Source organism: Pistacia vera, unplaced genomic scaffold, assembly GCF_008641045.1.
Source record: "Pistacia vera cultivar Batoury unplaced genomic scaffold, PisVer_v2 Contig566, whole genome shotgun sequence".
NCBI classification, from domain to species: Eukaryota; Viridiplantae; Streptophyta; class Magnoliopsida; order Sapindales; family Anacardiaceae; genus Pistacia; species Pistacia vera.
In genome coordinates this window covers 1,511,331-1,533,697 of record NW_022196408.1, presented here as the reverse complement: position 1 = coordinate 1,533,697, position 22,367 = coordinate 1,511,331, and the positions used below count along the sequence as shown (strand labels likewise).

At 33.8% G+C, this 22,367-nt stretch overlaps 2 protein-coding genes across 3 annotated transcripts; both read left to right on the top strand.

Annotated features, from left to right (window-relative positions):
- The first annotated feature begins 8,594 nt into the window (after positions 1-8,594).
- LOC116108577 lies at positions 8,595-9,968 on the top strand. Its single transcript, XM_031394821.1, has 2 exons — positions 8,595-8,999; positions 9,504-9,968. Exons 1-2 carry the CDS (start codon positions 8,877-8,879, stop codon positions 9,729-9,731), a joined length of 351 nt encoding a protein of 116 aa, XP_031250681.1. The 5' UTR covers positions 8,595-8,876; the 3' UTR covers positions 9,732-9,968.
- A 9,211-nt stretch (positions 9,969-19,179) lies between these two features.
- On the top strand, positions 19,180-22,135 carry LOC116108576 (dynamin-2A-like). 2 transcript variants are annotated; one of them, XM_031394819.1, is made up of 6 exons: positions 19,180-19,372; positions 19,881-20,022; positions 20,856-20,956; positions 21,471-21,555; positions 21,662-21,738; positions 21,838-22,135. In XM_031394819.1, the coding sequence occupies exons 1-6, from the start codon at positions 19,263-19,265 to the stop codon at positions 21,854-21,856; spliced, it is 534 nt and encodes a 177-aa protein (XP_031250679.1). In that variant the 5' UTR covers positions 19,180-19,262; the 3' UTR covers positions 21,857-22,135. The 2 variants fall into 2 exon arrangements, with proteins under 2 accessions (XP_031250679.1, XP_031250680.1); XM_031394820.1 differs by having other exon boundaries at positions 21,646-21,738.
- Positions 22,136-22,367: the final 232 nt, after the last annotated feature.

The window sequence follows — 22,367 nt, the reverse complement described above, 5'->3', positions numbered from 1 at the left end:
TGTTGCAATTCCCTCCCTCCTCAAACATCAATTATGGACCCCACTTCCACCCTCTTCTTTGAACAGATTCTGGGATTAATTTAATTTCCTGGGAAAGTTATCGGTAGGCTGCAAAAAAATGTCACTATTTTGATGATATTCAAGTAGCGTGGCGCAAATTTGTGGGGGAGTTCTGTTTTTGTCCTAAATTAACTTGACTTGACTGGTGGTATGATATTTAATTGACTTGGTTGGTATGATATTATAAACTGACTGGTTGGTATGACATTATAAATCTATTTATGATATATAATATACAAACTTAGTTGATTTTATTTAATGAAAGTCATATCACTCACCAAATTAATATAACAAGCTTACACATTTTCCATACAACACTAATTTGATAGCAACAAGCTCAAACAGTCAGACATTTCTTAATATTATTGTAGTAAATATCATGTCATTTAAGATATAAAATTAGGATTTAACTTGCATAAGCAGAATTTTGCATTTTAAATTTAATTTGAGATGTCTTAATATTACAATAAATTATAAGTACAAAAAAATTTTACAAAGATTTTTATATAAAACGATGTGACAGAAAATGAATAAAATGGTGAATAAAAAGTCAAACTCATTATATTTATCTTATTCATTTTTTACCATATTACTTTATATAAAAACTTTATAAGATTATTTGGTATGTGTGTTACCTAATATTTATGGTTTTACATTTATATTGGCTATTAAGATAATGCTAAATACAGTCCCTTTATTTAAATATTTTGTTGGATGAAAGTGATATTTTATAGAATCTGTTTTCATGCATATCCCTAAACCTCGGGTGTATAGATGGTATTAAGTCATCAACACTCAGCACGAAGCTTCCCAAAAAAAAAATAAAAAAAGTTGTTATTCTGTCTTTTGCGGCGTTGCTTTCTTGTGAGAGTTCGTGGATTTTGCAGAAATTTGAAACTTGTCACATAACGAAGCGGGATCCACGTTTTGAAGTATTCCTCTTTTGCGGCGTTGCTTTCTTTATAGAGTTCGTGGATTTTGCAGAAATTTTGAAACTTGTTCACATAACGAAGCGGAATCCACGTTCTTTGAAGCAAAACTCCTTTCGAACTTCACCTACTAGTTTATTCGACTGCAAGCTGTAAGTTCTCAAAACACTCTCCGATTTTTTACATATAATTTATGTTGTACTTCTGTTTAATTTTAGAAATTCAGTATCCGCTTAGGTTGCTTGAGAGTAATATATGCTTCTGAACTCGGAAGGAATGATAAATTATGTATATTAATTTCTTGTCTTATACAATTTTTTAATTTTTTTTTCTTTTTTGAAGTTAACTCTGATAGCTGGTTTACTTCAGGGTTGTAGCATATCCCAAACTCTCAGAGCCTTCTTCAAGCAAAGTACAGTTATTTCTTTATCTTCTCCTCAAGGAAATATTTCAAGAGTTCATTTGCAGTATTCGTTAAACTCAGAAAAGAATCTTTCTTGAAGTTAAGTTCAATGGGTTCTTCCACATGTACTTTCAAGTTAAGTATGATGTTTTCCTTAGTTTTAGGGGAAAGGACACCCGCAACAACTTTATCAGCCATTTCCATGCAGCTTTATGCCGGAAGGGTATCAATGTTTTCATTGATGACAAACTCAGAAGAGGAGATCAAATTTTATCTCTAATGGAAGTAATTCAAGGATCAAAGATTTCAATTATCATTTTTTCGAAACTTTTAGTCTTCCAGATGGTGTCTCCAGGAACTTGCAAAGATCATCGAATGCAAGAACGAATACGGTCAGATTGTCATACCAGTATTTATCATGTAGATCCATCAGATGTAAGGCACTCGACTGGGAATTTGGGGAGGCTTTCAAACCATGAAGAACACTTTAATGATAAGGTGCATATAGGAGGACTGCAATCAAGGAAGCTGCCGATCCATCTGGTTGGCATTTAGATAGAACCAAGTAAGTGTACAAGCATTGAATAATTATTATCACGTAATATACGAAATTTCAGTGATTATTGATGAATTCTTTTCAAGTTTAAGTAGATTATTCTCCTTAGAAATTTAATAAACGATGAGCGATTTTTGATGTCATAGAACCCATTTATGAATAAGAGTCAAAAAGATAGAATAACTTTAGAATTATCTATCGACTCTCTGGCGTAATCATTTTCATAACCGCGGGAAAATTGACTCCTTTGTGGTTCATTATGTGATTTGTTTCAATTATCTTTCTTCAATATTTATATTGTATTACTTCGTATTAAGTCACTGAAACAATATCTTAAAAGGCTTTGGAACTTTGTCTATCAATTGTTATATAAATTCATAGATCACACTAGAGTGTTATAGCTAGTTTAAAAAAAAAAAAAAAAAAAAAAAAAAAAAAAATTTGTGAATTCTTTTGACATAAAGGTACAAAAAATACCTCAAATTAATCAACATATCCTTAGGATATGCAAATTCAAGATCAAATGCATTTGTCTTCTAAATGGACTTGGTTGAGTTCTACGGTGTGATTATCTGGTAAATCATATCAATTAAGGCCAAACGACTTGTGTATACCTAAGGTTTGCCATAACGACAAGTTGGTACCCAAAAGATTTTAAAACGACCAATAGGTACCTTCTGTCATGTGCGGTTAGTGATTTCTGTTTGTTAACAGTGAAAAGACTAAAATGCCCTTGAAAGTTTGATATTTTAGTTTTTATAAATTTTAAAAAACCCCCAGGTTTGCTAATTTAACTAAACACCCCATATATAAAAAGTTTGTTAAATGACAAAAATACCCCCAGGAACTACATGCCAGATTCGGCCACACTGTCAGAATTGGCCGAAATTACGTTACGACACGAACCCGTCGGATCTCGTAACGCGGCGATCTGGCCTTCTCCGGATAGTCCGCGGCTGATCTGGCAGCAAAAGACCAGATCTACAGCCAGATCTGGCCGTCGATGCCGCAGATGGAGTTTTGCGGCACCGACGACCAAATCTAGCGTATCTGGCATTTTTCGGCCAGATCCAGATCAGCCACGGATCTGGCCAGAAAAGGTTAGACGACATGTTACGACACAGATCGGCGGGTTTGTGTCGTAACGCAATTTTTCGACCAGATCAGCCACGGATGGTCGAAAAATGCCAGATCGACACGTTACGACACAGATCCGGCGGGTCTATGTCGTAACACAATTTTTCGGCCAGTTTCCGGCGGTGGTGTCCTGAATCTGGCCTTGCGGGTGGTGGGGGTGTTTTTTTCATTTAGCAATCTTTTTATATGGGGGCGTTTAGTTAAATTAGCAAACCTAGGGGGTTTTTTAGAAATTTTTAAATTTATAAAAAACTAAAATATCAAACTTTTAAGGGCATTTAGTCTTTTCACTATGAACAAACAAAAATCACTAACAGCACATAACGGAAGGTACCTGTTTGTCGTTTCAAAACCTTTTGGGTACCAAATTGTCGTTCGACAAACTTTGGGTAGCGTAAGTCGTGGCCTATCAATTAATTATGCTAATTATTCTTAGCCCACAACGTTCAAGAGAGAAACTTATTCGGAGAAAATTTCACATGTTCAAGGATTGAAGAAGATATCGGAGTTCAATTTCTTATTATATTCACCCTACCTTAATTTATTTATACTTACATGTTCTTATGTTGTTTGTATATTAGGTCTGAATCAATATAATGGAGAAAATTGTCCAAGATATTTGAAGAGATTGGCTGTATGTTCACAGAGATTACAAGGACTTGGTTGGAGTAGAATCAATGATAAAAAAAATTGAATCTTCACTTTGGACGGGGATAAGTGATGTTTGTAGTGTAGGAATTTGGGGCATCGGTGGTATAGGCAAGACAAATATTGCCAGTGCTATATATAACAAAATCCAAGTCAATTTGAAAGTTCTTACTTCGCCCAAATGTTAGGAAGAATCAGAAAATCGTAATGGACTAACCCACCTACGTGAAACTTCTTTCAGCTATATAGAGGATAAGAATTTTGCATTGGTACTCCTAATATGGGAAATCCATTTGTACATGATATGCTTCACAATAAGAAGGTTTTATTGTTTTTGATGACGTGACTTCTCGAGCAAATAGAAGTATTAATCGAGATCTTAAATGTTTGGGTTTTGGTAGCAATATCATTACAAAGAGATAAACAAGTGCTCAAAAATGTGGGGTGGGCAAATATACCACGTTTGCGGATTATTTGGTAACCACGCTCTTAAACTTTTTTGTCAATGTGCCTTTAAACAAGAAGATCCCTTGGTAGATTATACAGAATTGTCAAACAGGGCAGTAAGTTGTGCAAAAGGGTGTCCATTAGCTCTCAAAGTCTTGGGTCGACATCTCCAAAATAGGCCAAGACAATGTTGGGAATGCTTTGGATAAATTAGAAAAATCTACTCACCACAGATATTCAAAAGGTACTAAAGATAAGTTATGATGGCTTGGATGTGAAGAGAAGGATTTATTTCTAGACATTGCATGTTTCTTTAAAGGATGGAATAAATATGTAGTCAAGAAATATTGGATTCTTGTGGTGCATACACAATTGGAACAAGTGTTTCAGTGATAAAGGCTCTTATAACTATACAGGCAACTTCATTACCATGCATGATTTGTTCAGCAATGGGTAGGGAGATTGTTAAGCAAGAATCTATTGATCATCTGGTAAACGTAGTCGATTGTGGCACCATCATGATATCCACCGTGTATTAACACAAAAAGGTGAGACCAAAAGCCAAACTTCAATTTTCTATTTTATATTGTGAAATCTAGTAACAAGTATCTTGACTATATTTTATTTATTTTTATTATTTATGCATTATATCTATATATATATATATATATTATATATATATATATATATGTAATGCTTCTGGTTCATAATTATTGCTAACTTATGATTTGATCTTCCTAGGGAACGGAAAAAATGCGAGGCATATGCTTTGACATGTTTATATGAGAGAGATGCACTAAGACCTTGTGCTTTCTCAAATATGCATAATTTGATATTTGATAAAAAGAATACAGACAAGGAAAAGCATAATAAGGTGCTGGTTTTCATCGCCTTGAATCTAATTTTGGAGAGCTAAGGTACTATGTGGCATGAATACCCTGAGAGATCATTGCCATTAGAATTTCATCCAAGGTGCTTGATATACAGAATGTGTCATAGCAACCTTGAACAACTTTGGACTGGTGTTGGGTATATGTTGTAATCCTAGCTCCTTCTTAAATAAATATGTGTTATATATATTTCATATTTTCTAATTTTATTCATTTTCTTTTTAACAGAATCTCGCAAATTTAAAGTTTATGGACTCAGCTTCTCCAACATATCTAGAGAATCCAGACCTCTCTTTGCCACAAATCTTGAGAACTTGATTCTGGAAGACTGCCCAAGTTTGTAGAGACACTCCACCATCTATTCAGAATGTCAATTCACTATTAATCTGAATCTAAGAAATTGCAAAAGCCTGGCAGTCTTCTATTGGCATTCAATCAAAATCTCTTAGATTTGTTATTCTCCTGGATGCTCAAATCTGATGACGCTCCAAAGATCTCTGTAATATGGAACAGTGTGGATGGAAGTGGTATAAAAGAGTATTCCTCTTTGATCGAATATGCTCCTAAACTAGTTGAATTGAATCTCGAGAACTGTTCAAGCTTGAGTGTCTGCCCAACAACTTTTTTGAGTTGAAATCTCTTGAACGCCTTATTCTACGGGGTTGTTCAAATCGAAGACAATTTCAGATGGTATTGTAAGCTGCAGTCTCTTAAATATCTTGATATCTCTGGTTGTTCAAAACTTGACAGGTTGCCTGAAGACTTTGCAAAGTTACAAAGTTTGGAAGTGCTGGAAGCTAATGATATCCTTAAGAGTGTGTCTTCAATTTTATGTTTGAGCAACCTTGGTAGATTATCCTGGAGAAAGTCAGAGTGTGAGCTGGTAGGTTCGCCATTACCTACTTTACCAGGATTGCAGTTTACGCACTTTAAGTTTAAGTCACTCCAATATCACAGAGTTACCACACTGCCTTGGCGTTACAATTGTTTAGAAAATTAACGTTAGTTGGAAACAATTTGAGAGCATACCAACAAGCATCATAGAGCTTTCTGAGCTGTTGGGCTTGACTTAAGCTACTGTAACAAGCTTCAATTCTTACCTAAGTCCCATGTAATATAAATCTTAGTAGCGCATAGTTGCACATCGTTGCAAGAATTATCAGGTTTACCAAATCGTGCATCCTTCAAAGCGCTTCATAAATTGTTTAAATCTGGATTTGAATTCATCCAGCAGTAGCAGTCACGCTACAACACTTTCTGTTGGCAAATATGGAGGTCTTTTCTCTCTCTGTTTAACATTTCTTTCTTTTTTCAAATGAAAAAAAAACATGACATTAATTAAACTAACTACTTTTGTCGTACAGGGTGTCCGTAGCATTAGGGCAGTTATATTATTATCCTGGAAATGAGATTCCAAATGGTTTAACTTTCAAAGTAGGATATTGTATAGGCTACCACAAGGTTCATTGAAATAATATTACGGTTTTGCCCTATGCACCATTTTTGAATTCCAAGATACGGTTGCGATGACTGATGTTAGATATGAGTTGCGCGTACGGACAGATGTTGGGACAATTGTATTGGGGACGTTTTCCTGAAGAATATGTTGGGCTTGGAATAAAGGAAGTGGACCCAACTTATTGAGTCCGATCAGTATGGTTGGGATTAGATTTTGTAATTTCAGACCAATAGTAAGGCCATGATAATCTTCCAAGTTCGGACACATGACCTGACAAAGTCTTGCAAGATAAAAAAGTGTGGAGTCCACTTCTTTCCCACACAAGTGCGCTAAAAGCCGTAGAAGAATCTAGATCTAGAAGATTTTTCATCTATGATGATGAACGATAATTTGCCTTAATTAATTCAAAACTTATGTTCTATTAATTATACTTAGGCCACATATGATATGCGTATGTTAGAAAACATATGTATGGTTAAATTTTTTCATTGTATTTACTAATTGAAAGTTTATGTGGTTAATATACATAACCAATATAACGTGGAAAGGTGAGTTTAGGTTATGTTATATTATTTAGCAAATTCATATTTTATCCTCTTAATTAATTAGTTAAATAATATTATTTAAAAAATAATAAAAACTAATTAGTACAATATAAAACAAAAAACTAAACGTGCCGTTACCATGTACTGAAGTTCTATTAGAAAACATTATATATCTTGTATTTCTAAATTAATTGTCAGAGAAATTTAAATTTTGCTGTGACCTATGCTAAAATGTGTCATCAAAATGTACTCATATGAAGACTAGAGAGTTGATTCTGATCCTTTTCTTTCTTTTTCTAATGTACGGTTTCAAAATTTTGAATATGGGAAAGATCTTGTAATTTACAATAAAGCGATCTTGTTAGTGTATATATACACAGTTGGCTATATATATACATGAACTGTATTGATTATTTCTTCATTATATTGTTTGATCATGATGTTTAATATGCTTCTGTTTTCCCATTTTGGATTCAATTTTATGTGAAAAAGGTCTGGGGTGCCTCTGCTAAATGAGAAAGAAGTGGAAGAGTTCAATCCAAGTGCTAATGAATTCTCTCAAACTTTTGATGGTTCAACAATGGATGTCATTGCCAGAACTACACAAAGCCCTGTTAACAATGATGGGGCAAAGCCCAATGGAAGTGGCCACTTCTGATGATGAAGATGAACCACAACTTTAATAACTTGAAGAATTCAATTGATCTTCTAAAGGGAAAAACCTATATCTTGTACTTTTGTTGTGTGTATATATATATATATATATATAGAGAGAGAGAGAGAGAGAGAGAGGTAAGTCTAATTTTCTTTCTAACCCTATTCTATCTAATTTTGCTCACGATTTCTAAGTTAGATTGCTTATAGTTTAGATGTATCATATAAGGTAATTATGTTCATTAATGTTCAATAGGTGTAGCAGATGAGTGATATTTTCTGGTGATCAAAAGAATAATAGTTGTCAAAATAAGGATATGGGACTTGTATTTTATGCAACATTTTTTTTTTTTTTTTTTTTTGTTTTGTTACTGAGGGTGTCTAGGCCAGCTTACGCGCAGCTTGACTAGTCCCTCGACCCCGAACAAGGCTTCCGAAACAAAAAAAGCTTTGTTGTCCTTGACCAACAATATTAGCAGTCATTCTTGTGATTCGGACCTGAGACTACAGAGGAGCAAACCCCTTGGCCCCAAGCCTTTACCACTCGGCCAACCCATTGTTGGTTATGCAAACATTTTTTGGTAATAGCAAAAGTAATCCTAAGTTGTTATTTCTTAGTTTATGCTTATAATACGGAAATCTTTGAAACCATTGATGAGTTTACCTAGCGAATGATTCGTACGGGGTGGCTTTGCCTGACATTTAATGGAAAACGATCCAATACTTGTAACGAGGAAGCCCCTTATCTGATTTAGATCGGTGTGATGAAAGTAGTTCTGAATGAGACTTCAATGCTTGTTATTAATTATGTTCTGATTTAGATGTATCAATTATGTTCCTTTTGCTTTTTTCCCCCCTTATATGATCAAAAGCATGTAAATCTAAATACATCTGAGTTAGATATATAAAGTTCTTGGGTTTAGAAATCTCAGTTGTGATAGCAATTTTTTGTTTCAGGGTATTGGTTGGAAATTTTTGCCTGTTTTGAGGGTACTTTCTGAACAAGATCAAGCAGCTTCCTTTGGACGGACATTTTGACATCAATACTGTCACGAGAGTATTTGTTATTTTCTGCAACATTTTCTGGTAACACCACAACCATAATCTTAAGTTGTTATTTTTAAGTCTATATTTATAGTTGGAGAACCATGAGCTGCCGCTTATTCCAATTCAGCTTCCTTTGGATGGATATTATGTTCATTTTCTATCAGATTGTGTCAGAAGCAGATGGCCATGAACCATATATCTCATATTCCCAGAAAAGGGCTAAGGTACCATCATGTCTTTTGTTGAAGAGTTACATGGTACCATGTGCTTCTAAGTCCATTTAAGGGGTTGAATGTCTATTTTTTTTACCATAATTTAACTTCTTAGCTTCTAACTTGTATTCTTAATTCTGTTTGGCTGAAATATTATGTGTAATAATAATTGTGAATCCATTCAGAGGAGTTTAAATGCCATTTTTTGGGGTTCTTCTTATTAGCTTAAAATTTTGGACTGTGATTTCCTCCAAAGCTAGGTTGACTAGGAGGTTTTATTTATTAGATTATGAGCAAGTTGGGCTCGTGTTTGGATCCAAATGTAACAATTCCACTTATTAAATTTTGTTCTAGATGTAAGGTGGTCTGTCAGTGTACAAAGACCATAGATAGCCAGTTCCTATCAACTTATGCTTGTGGTGTTAATCATTTCTCAACATTATTTGAATGTTTGCAGGGTTATTTTCCCAAATGCTCACTGCAGTTATCTAATATCTGTTTGTACGTTTTTATTAGGATGGAAAGACAGAGCTGAGAGGAAGTGAAGAATTAACTTCGAAGAAAGAACATGAGGCAGAGCAAGCAATACTGAACAGTACTGTAGGAGATCCTTTTTGTGATATAATTGAAAATGACTTTATAAAGACGGAACGCATTGAAATCAATCAAGGAGAAATCTGGTCAAGCAGAGAAAGAAGCAATGAGGTTTCTGCTTTAAAGACGCCGGCCCTGATGGGGAAATAACAACAGGCTTGTGAGAAAACTGCTTGCATGATATATTGGGAGATGCTGTCAACCTTTACCCTTTTTGCATAAAAGTGATTGCTTATGGGATGCAACCCTTCAAACATCTGCTCATCTCCCAAGACTGCATACAATTAAAATGAATTCCATGGCCCTTGACCAATATCAAATTCTGCTTATGTGTGAACTTTTGTATTGTACTCTATTTTACCATGATTTTGCTCTCATCCTACTCCCTACAAGAAAATTTATTTAAGAATATTTTCATTATCATATTTTACTAAGTCCTATGTTACTAATTTCAGCACTAAGGCGCTTCAAATCTTAGAACCAAGAAAATATAACAAAACAAGTAAAGAAGAAGTAAATCGCATAAGAAAAACAGTAAGCATAAACAAGAGAAAGCAAAAGAAAAAGACAATAACCTGAGAAGATTTGCCAGCAAGTGAAGATGCCAACAATTGAGTATCCATTTGACCCATATGAGTTTCTTCAAAAGGGAGTAGAGCACCCAAACTCAATGACAAAGCAAACTTTTTCACTCAGTAAACCACTTGAAGACTTTAAAGGATCATTGCCAGAGGGGTAAGAAATCCGTTAAAAAGCTCGAAAAGATTTTAAAAAGCAATGATTTTGTCTAATCTGCTTTTGCAGCACCTCCCTTGAAGTTAATCGACTTACCTGGACTGGATCAACGTATCATGGATGAGTCAATGTTGAGTGTTTGTTAATGGTTTTAGACTTGATCTGCATTATTAATTATCTGGCCCAGTAGTCATTTTGTTTTGATAGACGCTTTTTGCATGTATCTCAATGAAGGAAACTTTTGTTGCTAGTTTGCTTTTATTTAGAATGGTGAATAATAATATTACCAGGTTTCTATTTTTATTTTTTTTGTGATGTCACTTGCATAGGTTAGCGACTATGCTGAGCACAATGATGCCATTTTACTAGTTATGATTCCTGCTGCCCAGTCACCCTGAAATTTCTTCATCTCGACTCTCAGAGTAGCCAAGGAGTATGATGGAGAATGTAAATGGGTGTAACCTTTTATATCATTTAAAAATGCTCATTAGGTAAATGTTGAAATTTTTTCTCTCAGATGTCCTAGTTTTAATTTCATGAACTTCTATCCACTAGTGCATGTCGGCAGTACACTTTGAAACCGTATGCACATCAATTCCCTTCCCGTTTCCCATCTCTTTTTCCCCTGTTTTTACATTGGCTCTTTATTTATTTGTTCTGTAAATCGGAAGCTTGTTATGTTATGTTAGAACCAAACCATAGGTGTAATAAGTAAAGGGATCACTTCTGCGGACCCAAAGCTCTCTGCTGTTGAGGCTCTCCTTTTAAACCAAGGTCCACCAAAAACAGCTGATATCCAATGGGTTGTATTAATTGGTCAATCAGTATCTATTGCTTTCTCTTCTGGATCTGAGAGCTCCTTAGAAACTGCATGGAAGGCAGAGAGTGAAGTCTCAAATCCATACTGACTGAAGCCCCTCAGAGTAAGTTAGGCAGAATAATTTTGGTGGATGATCTGGCGCAGCAGATTCGCAGTGTATGAAAATCCGGGTTCCAAACCTCCTCTCTGGGTAAATGTCTTACCACTTGTTGCATGACTAATTGAATTTCATCAATTTTTTAGTTTATCTAACATTTCCATTTTTGGTGACAAAATATATGTTGCCTTTAGTTTTCTGAAAATGATTTCTTGCATCTTCTTATTCTTGCTGAATTTTATGATCTTGCATTGCAATCATAATTTACCAAAGGCTTTCTTTACATTATTTTTGCTATTTAAATCTCCTGTGAAGTTTCACTAAAGTCCCGCTGATGAATCATTAGACTTGGCCTGTCTGGGTGGAATATGACATTTTTGCTTCCAATTGTTTGTTGTTGGTTCTTTATCTTGTAGAATGCTCTGAGATAATGTTTTGCAGTTCAATGACCATACACAATTAAGCATAATGTTGTGATATATATAATTGTTACTCAGCTTAAGATTCAATGCATATATCTCTTCCTTCTGCAAAATGTATATTTTCAATTACCCTAGTTCTTAACACCTTTATTTCTTCCATCTAGCAGTTACAAGGGAGTCTCAAATAGTTCAGGATGAATTAGTAGGGCTTGGTGACAGATAGTCCAAGTGCTGAGGGCACAAGAGCTGTAGCTTTGGAACTTTGCCATGATTTGAAGATAATTTTCTACACACATTACAACTGGTGAGTTGAGTTATATCTGTTTCTGAAACTTTACAAGCATTATATTTGTTCCTTATAGTTTCCTTGTATGCGTGTGCGTGTTTATTTTTTGAAATTGTTGTTCAGTCCACGCCAATTCATAATTGACTGTTTTTTTAATAATTTAAATAAAGAATTCAAGGGGGAAAAAAAGTGACATAATATGAGGAACGTGTTATCAATGCCTTCTTTGTTCCAATAAAGTTACTGCTCATTTATGTTTTGTGGGAAGCTTCTTAATGAATACTAAGAGGTCAAGCTCTTCCTTCCTACTGGCTTTGAAGCTGGCAGGGATTAGGTGATTGTATAAAAAGGATTTTTCAAACAATTCGTTCTCTTGTTCCAGAGAAAGGTGTTTAAGTGTTTGCCCTTTTCTCTTTTGATTCAGTTTTGGTACACAGATTTTAGGGGACCTATGATTTTTTTCTTTTGGTCCTCGGGGACAGCTATTCCATATATATGGTAATTTTCTTATCTTTTTTGCTAACCATTCATGTGTTGCTTTATATCAAAAAATTAGAAAGAAAATTACTGCTTGTTTTTGGTCCCTGAAGCAGTTGTTTTTTCCTCAAATTCTTTGTTAGTTGATGTGTACCTAGTGCATTAAAGTGTTTTATATGATTTGATCTTCGTAACAAAAGTGGGTGTAAATGGGACTTCAATGCTTGTAATTATGTTCCTCTTTCTTTTCATTATCGGTTCTTATATGTTCCAGAGCATGTATAATTGATAAATCTCGGGTTATGTATAAATTCCTATATTGAGAATATCAGCTGTGATAGCAATTTTTGGTTCCAGGGTTCCGTTGGAAAATTGTTGCAAGTTTTGAGGGGACTTTTCCTAACAAGATCAAGCACTTCCTTTGGACAGACATTTCGACATCAATAATGTCAAGAGGGTATGTTGCTACTTCTTTTAATTCACGTGTAATTGTTTCAGGATTTTCAGTTTTAAACTTCTTAATTATGTTCATCTTCAATCAGATTGTGTTAGAAGCAGATCGTTATTAACCTTCTAACTGCATTTAAATGCTCCCACACTTGTTACTCTTCCCTTTTAAGGTGTGGATGCCATGTTTTTACCATAATTTTTAGCTTCTGACCTGTTATGGAATCTCCATATTCCTATCATAAGTTGTATACTTCTTGTTGGATGCCTATATGGAACATTCAAGTGGTATTACTTTCATGTTTCACACATTACCTTCTCTTTTACATTGTTATTCCAAGGTCACATGCTTACTGTGTATACTTGTTCAATAAGATTTCCATCGCTGTAACGTTGTTTGCTAACTTTATCTTACTTGGAGTCGATTAAATTTTTACGTACAGTTACTACATTCTATGCACTTTAATTGGATGACAGTGAAAATCATAACTTGTTCTTGTTTCTGTTGTTACTCATGAAAAACAGGTACACTGTGTCTTGGTTAATAAAGTTTCCGCTTCTGCAAAGCTACTCTCAGGCCTTGGAAGACACCCTCTTTTCAAGAAAGAGTATGCTATTCATCATCATATCGCAAGATCTATGGTTGAAATCTCTTTTCCTTCTCATAATAGATGAATGATTTTGACCTTTCACAAGGTTGTGGCGATTGCAGGCATTATCATGTTTACCAAATCATGTCGACAGTGGAGTTAGCTTCATAAATCATTTCAACAATTAAAATGCAGAAAGGTCTTTTTCACTTCTTCTCATTTCATATGATTTCAATTTCTTTCATTATGTTTTTAGTAAAAAGAGATACGATGCTAACCTAACTACTTTCATGGTCAGGGATTCCATAACACGCTAAGGAGTTATATTACTATCCTGGAGCGAAATTCCAAAGTGGTTTAACTTTCAAAGTATGAATCTTTAGTAAAGCTACCACGTTTTCATTGAATCATTATGGTTCTGCCTTTTGCGTTGTTTTAAATTCCAAAATTATCATTTTGAAAAGCGACCATTGAATGTTGAGTATGAGTTGCACGTGATATGTCAAGATGGTTGGAGAGGTTGCCTTTGGATTTTTTGGGGTTTGGATAAACACTGTAGATCCAACCATATTGAGTCAGATAATCTATACATGGATATGAAAATATTGTTTACAACTACAATTACATTTATAGAGAGGCCATCATGATCTTCAAAGCAACTCTGATTTATGGCACAATGTAAATCAGATTATTGCAAGATAAAAAAGTGTTTGATTATGGGGAAGGCAGTGGAAGAATCCAGATCCAGGAGACGCTTCATCTCTGATTATGGGAGAGCTAGAGAGCCAATCTCTAAGAGACTGAAATCTCCAAATTTTATTATGGGTGAATCCAGCATGAGGTAAAGAATATTTTAGATTTCGCTTTGTAGTTAATTCTATAGTTTTTGTACCTCATATTTTTCTCTTTAATTTTCTAATGATTATATATTTGGTGTCAAATATCTTAATTTATATGTTTATATGACTTGGGAAATCTGAGGTTCATAGTGAGTAAAATTTAAGTAGATGTAATTCATGATTCATATTAAAGATAATAAAAAATATAAATCTCAGTCAGCCATCACCATTGTTAAGGGAAATATAAATTTAACTAAATAATAATGATAATATAATAATGATATACTACATCATCGTTAATGTTATTGTGATTATTTATGTATTGTCATGGTCATTCTTTATTTTTTATAATTCTCAATTTTATTTGCTATGGTGATTATCTTCCTCTTAGTCGCAATTTTAACTGGGAAACTATAATTAAAATGCTTAGTATGCTTTGCATTTAAATTTGTATCTTTACTTTGTGTTATAGTCGAAATCAAGAGAATAACCTTTCTGGTCATTATTACAAAGAGGAAACATTCTTCTATATCAAGTAACATGGATTTCAAGTTATTTATCAAACTTAAAGCTTTTATTGCATTTTTTATGTAATTTGAATTTATATGCTAATTAATTGAGTCTCTGGATAATTGATAATATTCGCACCTGACCATGTGCACTAAACAAAATAAAAAAATAATTTGCCTTAAATAATTCAAAACTTATGTTCTATTAATTATTTAGGCCACATATGTATGCGTATGTTAAAACATATGTATGGTTAAATTTTTCATTGTATTTACTAATTGAAAGTTTATGTGGTTAATAACATAACCAATATAACGTGGAAAGGTGAGTTTGGTTATTTTATATTATTTAGCAAATTCATATTTTATCCTCTTAATTAATTAGTTAAATAATATTATTTAAAAAATATAAAAACTAATTAGTACAATATAAAACAAAAACTAAACGTGCCGTTACCATGTACTGAAGTTCTATTAGAAAACATTATATATCTTGTATTTCTAAATTATTGTCAGAGAAATTTAAATTTTGCTGTGACCTATGCTAAAATGTGTCATCAAAATGTACTCATATGAAGACTAGATTGATTCTGATCCTTTTCTTTCTTTTCTATGTACGGTTTCAAAATTTTGAATATGGGAAAGATTTGTAATTTACAATAAAGCGATCTTGTTAGTGATATTACACGTTGGCTATATATATACATGAACTGTATTGATTATTTCTTCATTATATTGTTTGATCATGATGTTTAATATGCTTCTGTTTTCCATTTTGGTTCAATTTTATTGTGAAAAAGGTCTGGGGTGCCTCTCAATGAGAAAGAAGTGGAAGAGTTCAATCCAATTGCTAATGAATTCTCTCAAACTTTTGATGGTTCAACAATGGTGTCATTGCCAAACTACACAAAGCCCTGTTAACAATGATGGGGCAAAGCCCAATGAAGTGGCCACTTCTGATGATGAAGTGAACCACAACTTTAATAACTTGAAGAATTCAATTGATCTTCAAAGGAAAAACCTATACTTGTACTTTTTTGTGTTATATATATATATATATATAGAGAAGAGGAGAGGAGAGTTCTTTATGAGCCCCAATAACAACTTTCTAAAACAATATTTTTTAAAATTTAATCTCTTAATACTTACCAGAAAAAGACATTTAATCTCTTAATACTTCCCAAATATTAGAAAAAAATAATAATTCTTTCTTAAAATTCAGAATCCTGTTTTTTACGTTTAGAATACTCTTTTAAGAATAAAACTATTTTTGGGAGTTGATCTCAATAAATGGAAGATGACAATCATGAAAATGTAATAAGTTTTAATCCTTTTCCCAATTATCGTTTTAAGAACAAAGGATGAAATTAATGCAATGGGCCAAGCTGAGTAGAATTCAGGAGTTATTAATTATGATTTTATTTCTTTATTATCATGATTATTATAATATTGTCTTTCCTATTTATGATTAATTTTATTATTTGAATGACTGTATTTCTTTGTATAAATTATGTTTAACCTATATATTGTAGAAAATACAATCAAATTGATTTTATTCCTTAATACTCCTCCGCAACTAAAGCGGTAGCTCTGATCTCGGAGCTACAATTAGAGACAAAGTGATTGAAATCGCTCACAAGATAGGCTTTTGGTGAATATATCTGCAAGTTGAGAGGCAATAGGGACACGATGAAGACGAAGAGCATCGTGGGCAACTAACTCACCAATGAAGTACAAGTCGATATCGATATGTCGAGTGTGAGTATGAAAGACAAAATTAGTTGCCATATGCAGAACGGATTGATTGTTACAGTTAAACAATGGAGAAGAATACAAAGGAATATCAAGCTCACACAATAAATAACAAAACCACCGAACATCAGTAATAACATGGACAATAACACAATACAAGGCTTGTCTAATTACAAAGGGTTTTCATCACCAACTTGTATGAATTTTGGTGATATTTTTAGTTTTGTTATTAAGTCTATCACTATTTACTCTATTCAATGAAATTAATAATATTATAAAAATAAGAAAATAAAATATAATGATTTTATTCCTTTATATAATCGAGGGGAGGGGAGGGGAGGGGAGGAAGGAAGAAAGATGATAGTGGGGAGAAAGAGGATGGGGGAGAGAGCAGAAGATAAGGAAAGGAGAGCGGAAGACAAATCAAATCTCCTATTGCTCATGCTTCTCAAAGTCTAGTAAGGTGGATGCTTCTCAAATTCAGGAATTTGATTCCATTCATCTTGCATATTTTCGCTGGAATGGATATCCCTTGAAATCATTGCCTTCAAGATTTCATCCAAACAATCTTGTTGCGCTTGTCATGCCTCATAGTACAATTGAACAACTGGTATCCAGGTAAATAATATATATTTTAATTCAATAGTGTTATTTGCTCCTCAAACTAACCAAGATCCCGGGCCTCTCACTAGCACCAAATCTTAGGAGTTTGATTCTTTAAGAGTGTACAAGTTTGATTGAATCTCTCAATAAACTTGTTATACTTAATTTACAAAATTGCAAAAGCCTTACCAGTCTTCCAAGTCACATTCACTCAGAATCTCTTGATGAAGTTATTCTCTTTCGCTGTTCAATTCTCAAGACAACTCAAATTTTCCCATGTAACATGCGACATTTATATTTAGATGGAACTACAATAATTCAATTTCCTTTGATCCAACATCCGTTGAAACTATGTATATTGTATCTTCATATATAGATGTTCAAGGCTTTAGAGTCTCCCAAGAGGGTTCAGTAAGTTCAAATCTCTTCAACTGCTTACTTTCTAGATCTCAATTGGATATTCAAACTCGAGAGATTGCCCAATGATTTATGAAATTTAGTCTCAGTATCTTGTTAAAACTTATAAATGTTCTAGAAGCATTAATGAACATGTAAGTTAAAAGATAATGATAAATAGATGGGTCATTTGTTATTGGTTATTAAGATAGTGCAAAGATAAATTTAGTGATTGAATTCCCCCTAAACTTCTAGAGAATTGCAATAAGTATGAGATCTGTAATTTTAGTGATGGGTCATTTAGTTTAATGCTAAGAGGTAAAACCATCTTGTAGAATGTTCTTGTGAAAAACCAAACTAGATTAATTATGAAATTTCCAAAGTATCTGCTCTCGAATTTATGGTTTTGAGTTGATTGTGATATGGGCTTTTAAATTCTGATGTATTTTATGCCACTATATATGTAAACTATATTTTATATAAAATTTCTGGTTGTTTGATGATCAATCATTTATGTTTATGCGTACTTCTTTGTAGAATCTCTGTTAGGGATGAACTGTTATAGTAATGAAAGTACAATTTATTTGTAAATTTGGCAATCTGAATTTTTGTTGTGTACGCTGGTTCAGATCTTTAAGAAAATGTTGGATTGCATGCAGCTTAAAGCTTGTGTGATCTGCTGTTTAGAGTTTGCTAGATTTTATCTCCTGTTAGGCACAACCTTTCTGTTTTTGTTGTGATTTATAGTTATGTGATTCAGTCTATGCTGTGGTTTTCTGCATGTTAGTAGATTAATTCCTTATTACATTTTTGGTTGCTACATCTCATGATTTTGTCTAATCTGGCTTTTGCAGCACCTCCCTTGAAGTTAATCGACTTACCTGGACTGGATCAACGTATCATGGATGAGTCAATGTTGAGTGTTTGTTAATGGTTTTAGACTTGATCTGCATTATTAATTATCTGGCCCAGTAGTCATTATTGTTTTGATAGACGCTCTTTGCATGTATCTCAATGAAGGAAACATTTTGTTGCTAGTTTGCTTTTATTTAGAATGGTGAATAAATAATAATTACCGGGTTTCTATTTTTTTATTTTTTTTTGTGATGTCACTTGCATAGGTTAGCGACTATGCTGAGCACAATGATGCCATTTTACTAGTTATGATTCCTGCTGCCCAGTCACCTGAAATTTCTTCATCTCGAGCTCTCAGAGTAGCCAAGGAGTATGATGGAGAATGTAAATGGGTGTAACCTTTTATATCATTTTAAAATGCTCATTAGGGTAAATGTTGAAATTTTTTCTCTCAGATGTCCTAGTTTTAATTTCATGAACTTCTATCCACTAGTGCATGTCAGGCAGTACACTTTGAAACCGTATGCACATCAATTCCCTTCCCTGTTTCCCATCTCTTTTTCCCCTGTTTTTACATTGGCTCTTTATTTATTTGTTCTGTAAATCGGAAGCTTATTATGTTAATGTTAAGAACCAGAACCATAGGTGTAATAAGTAAAATAGATCAAGCTTCTGCGGACCTGAAAGCTCTCGCTGCTATTCAGGCTCTCCTTTTAAACCGAGGTCCACCAAAAATAGCTGATAGCCAATGGGTTGTATTAATTGGTCAATCAGTATCTATTGCTTCTGCTCAGTCTGGATCTGAGAGCTCCTTAGAAACTGCATGAAAGGCAGAGAGTGAAGTCTCAAATCCATGCTGACTGAAGGCCCTCAGAGTAAGCTAGGCAGAATAATTTTGGTGGATGATCTGGCGCAGCAGATTCGCAGGTGTATGAAAATCCGGGTTCCAAACCTCCTCTCTGGGTAAATGTCTTACCACTTGTTGCATGACTAATTGAATTTCATCAATTTTTTAGTTTATCTAACATTTCCATTTTTGGTGACAAAATATATGTTGCCTTTAGTTTTTCTGAAAATGATTTCTTGCATCTTCTTATTCTTGCTGAAATTTTATGATCTTGCATTGCAATCATAATAATTTACCAAAAGGCATTTCTTTACATTATTTTTGCTATTTAAATCTCCTGAGTGAAGTTTCACTAAAGTCCCGCTGATGAATCATTAGACTTTGGCCTGTCTTGGTGGAATATGACATTTTTGCTTCCAATTGTTGTTTGTATGGTTCTTTATCTTGTAGAATGCTCTGAAGATAATTGTTGCAGTTCAATGACCATACACAATTAAGCATAATGTTGTGATATATATAATTGTTACTCAGCTTAAGATTCAATGCATATATCTCTTCCTTCTGCCAAATGTATATTTTCAATTACCATAGTTCTTAACACCTTTATTTCTTCCATCTATGCAGGTTACAAGGGAAGTCTCAAATAGTTCAGGATGAATTAGTAGGGCTTGGTGAGCAGATAGTCCAAAGTGCTGAGGGCACAAGAGCTGTAGCTTTGGAACTTTGCCATGATTTGAAGATAAGTTTCTACAACACATTACAACTGGTGAGTTGAGTTATATCTGTTTCTGAAACTTTACAAGCATTATATTTGTTCCTTATAGTTTTCTTGTATGCGTGTGCGTGTTTATATTTATTTGAAATTGTTGTTCAGTCCACGCCAATATCATAATTGACTGTTTTTTTAATAATTTAAATAAAGAATTCAAGGGGGAAAAAAAATGACATAATATGAGGAACGTGTTATCAAATGCCTTCTTTGTTCCAATAAAGTTACTTGCTCATTTATGTTTTGTGGGAAGCTTCTTAATGAATACTAAGAGGTCAAAGCTCTTCCTTCCTACTGGATTTGAAGCTGGCAGGGATTAGAGTGATTGTATAAAAAGGATTTTTCAAACAAATCCTTCTCTGTTCCAGAGAGAAGGTGCATGTTTAAGTGCTGTGCTCCTTTTCTCTTTTGATTCAGTTTTGGTACAAAGATATTTAGGTGACCTATGAGTTTTTTCTTTTGGTTCTCGTGGACAGCTATTTCATATATGTGTTAATTTTCTTATCTTTTTTGCTAACCATTCATTACTGCTTTATATCAAATGAAAGAAAATTACTGCTTGTTTTTGGTCCCTGAAGCAGTTGTTTTTCCTCAAATTCTTTGTTAGTTGATGTGTACCTAGTGCATTAGGAAGTGTTTTATATGATTTGGATCTTCGTAACAAAAGTGGGTGTAAATAGGACTTCAATGCTTGTAATTATGTTCCTGTTTCTTTTCATTATCTTGTTCTTATATGTTCCAGAGCATGTATAATTGAATAAATCTCGGGTTAGATGTATGAAATTCCTATATTGAGAAATATCAGCTGTGATAGCAATTTTTGGTTCCAGGGTTCCGGTTGGAAAATTGTTGCAAGTTTTGAGGGGACTTTTCCTAACAAGATCAAGCAGCTTACTTTGGACAGACATTTCGACATCAATAATGTCAAGAGGGTATGTTGCTACTTCTTTTACATTCAAGCTGTAATTGTTTCAGGATTTATCAGTTATTAAACTTCTTAATTATGTTCATCTTCAATCAGTTGTGTAGAAGCAGATCGATTAACCTTCTAACTGCATTTAAATGCTCCCACACTTGTTACTCTTCTTTTAAGGTGTTGGATGCTCATGTTTTTACCATAATTTTTAGCTTCTGACCTGTTGATGGAATCTCCATAGCTCTATCATAAGTGTTGATACTCTTGTGGATGCATTATGGACATTCAAGTGGTATTATCTTTCAGTTTCACACATTACCTTCTCTTTTACATTGTATTCCAAGGTCACATGCTTACTGGTGTATACTGTTCAATAAGATTTCCATGCTGTAACGGGTGTTTGCTAACTTTATCTTACTTGGAGTCAGAATTAATTTTACGTACAGTTACTACATTCTATGCTACTTTCTAATTGGATGACAGTGAAAATCATAACTTGTTCTGTTTTCTGTTGTTACTCATGAAAAACGGTACACTGTGTTCTGGTTAATAAAGTTTCCGCTTCTGCAAATGCTACTTCAGGCCTTGGAAGACACCCTCTTTTCAAGAAAGAGGTATGGCTATTCATCATCATATCGCAAGATCTATGGTTGAAATCTTCTTTTCCTTCTCATAATAGATGAATGATTTTGACCTTTCACAAGGTTGTGGCGATTGCAGGCATTATCATGTTTACCAAATCATGTCGACAGTGGAGTTAGCTTCATAAATCATTTCAACAAATTAAATGCAGAAAGGTCTTTTTCACTTCTTCTCATTTCAATTGATTTCAATTTCTTCATTATGTTTTTTAGTAAAAGAGATACGATGCTAAACTAACTACTTTCATGGTACAGGGATTCCATAACACGCTAAGGAGTTATATTACTATTCTGGAAGCGAAATTCCAAAGTGGTTTAACTTTCAAAGTAATGAATCTTAGTAAAGCTACCACAGTTTTCATTGATCATATTATGGGTTCTGCCTTTTGCGTTGTTTTAGAATTCCAAAATTATCATTTTGAAAAGCGACCATTGAATGTTGAGTATGAGTTGCACGTGATATGTCAAGATGGTTGGAAGCAGGTTGCCTTTGGATTTTTGGGGTTTGGATAAACACTGTAGATCCAACCATATTGAGTCAGATAATCTATACATGGGATATGAAAATTTGTTTACAACTACAATTACATTTATAGAGAGGACTCAGATCTTCAAAGCAACTCATGATTTATGGCACAATGTAACATCAGAGTATTGCAAGATAAAAAAGTGTTTGATTATGGGGGGGAAGGCAGTGGAAGAATCCAGATCCAGGAGACGCTTCATCTCTGATTATGAGGAAGAGCTAGAGGAGCCAATCTCTAAGAGACTGAAATCTCCAAATT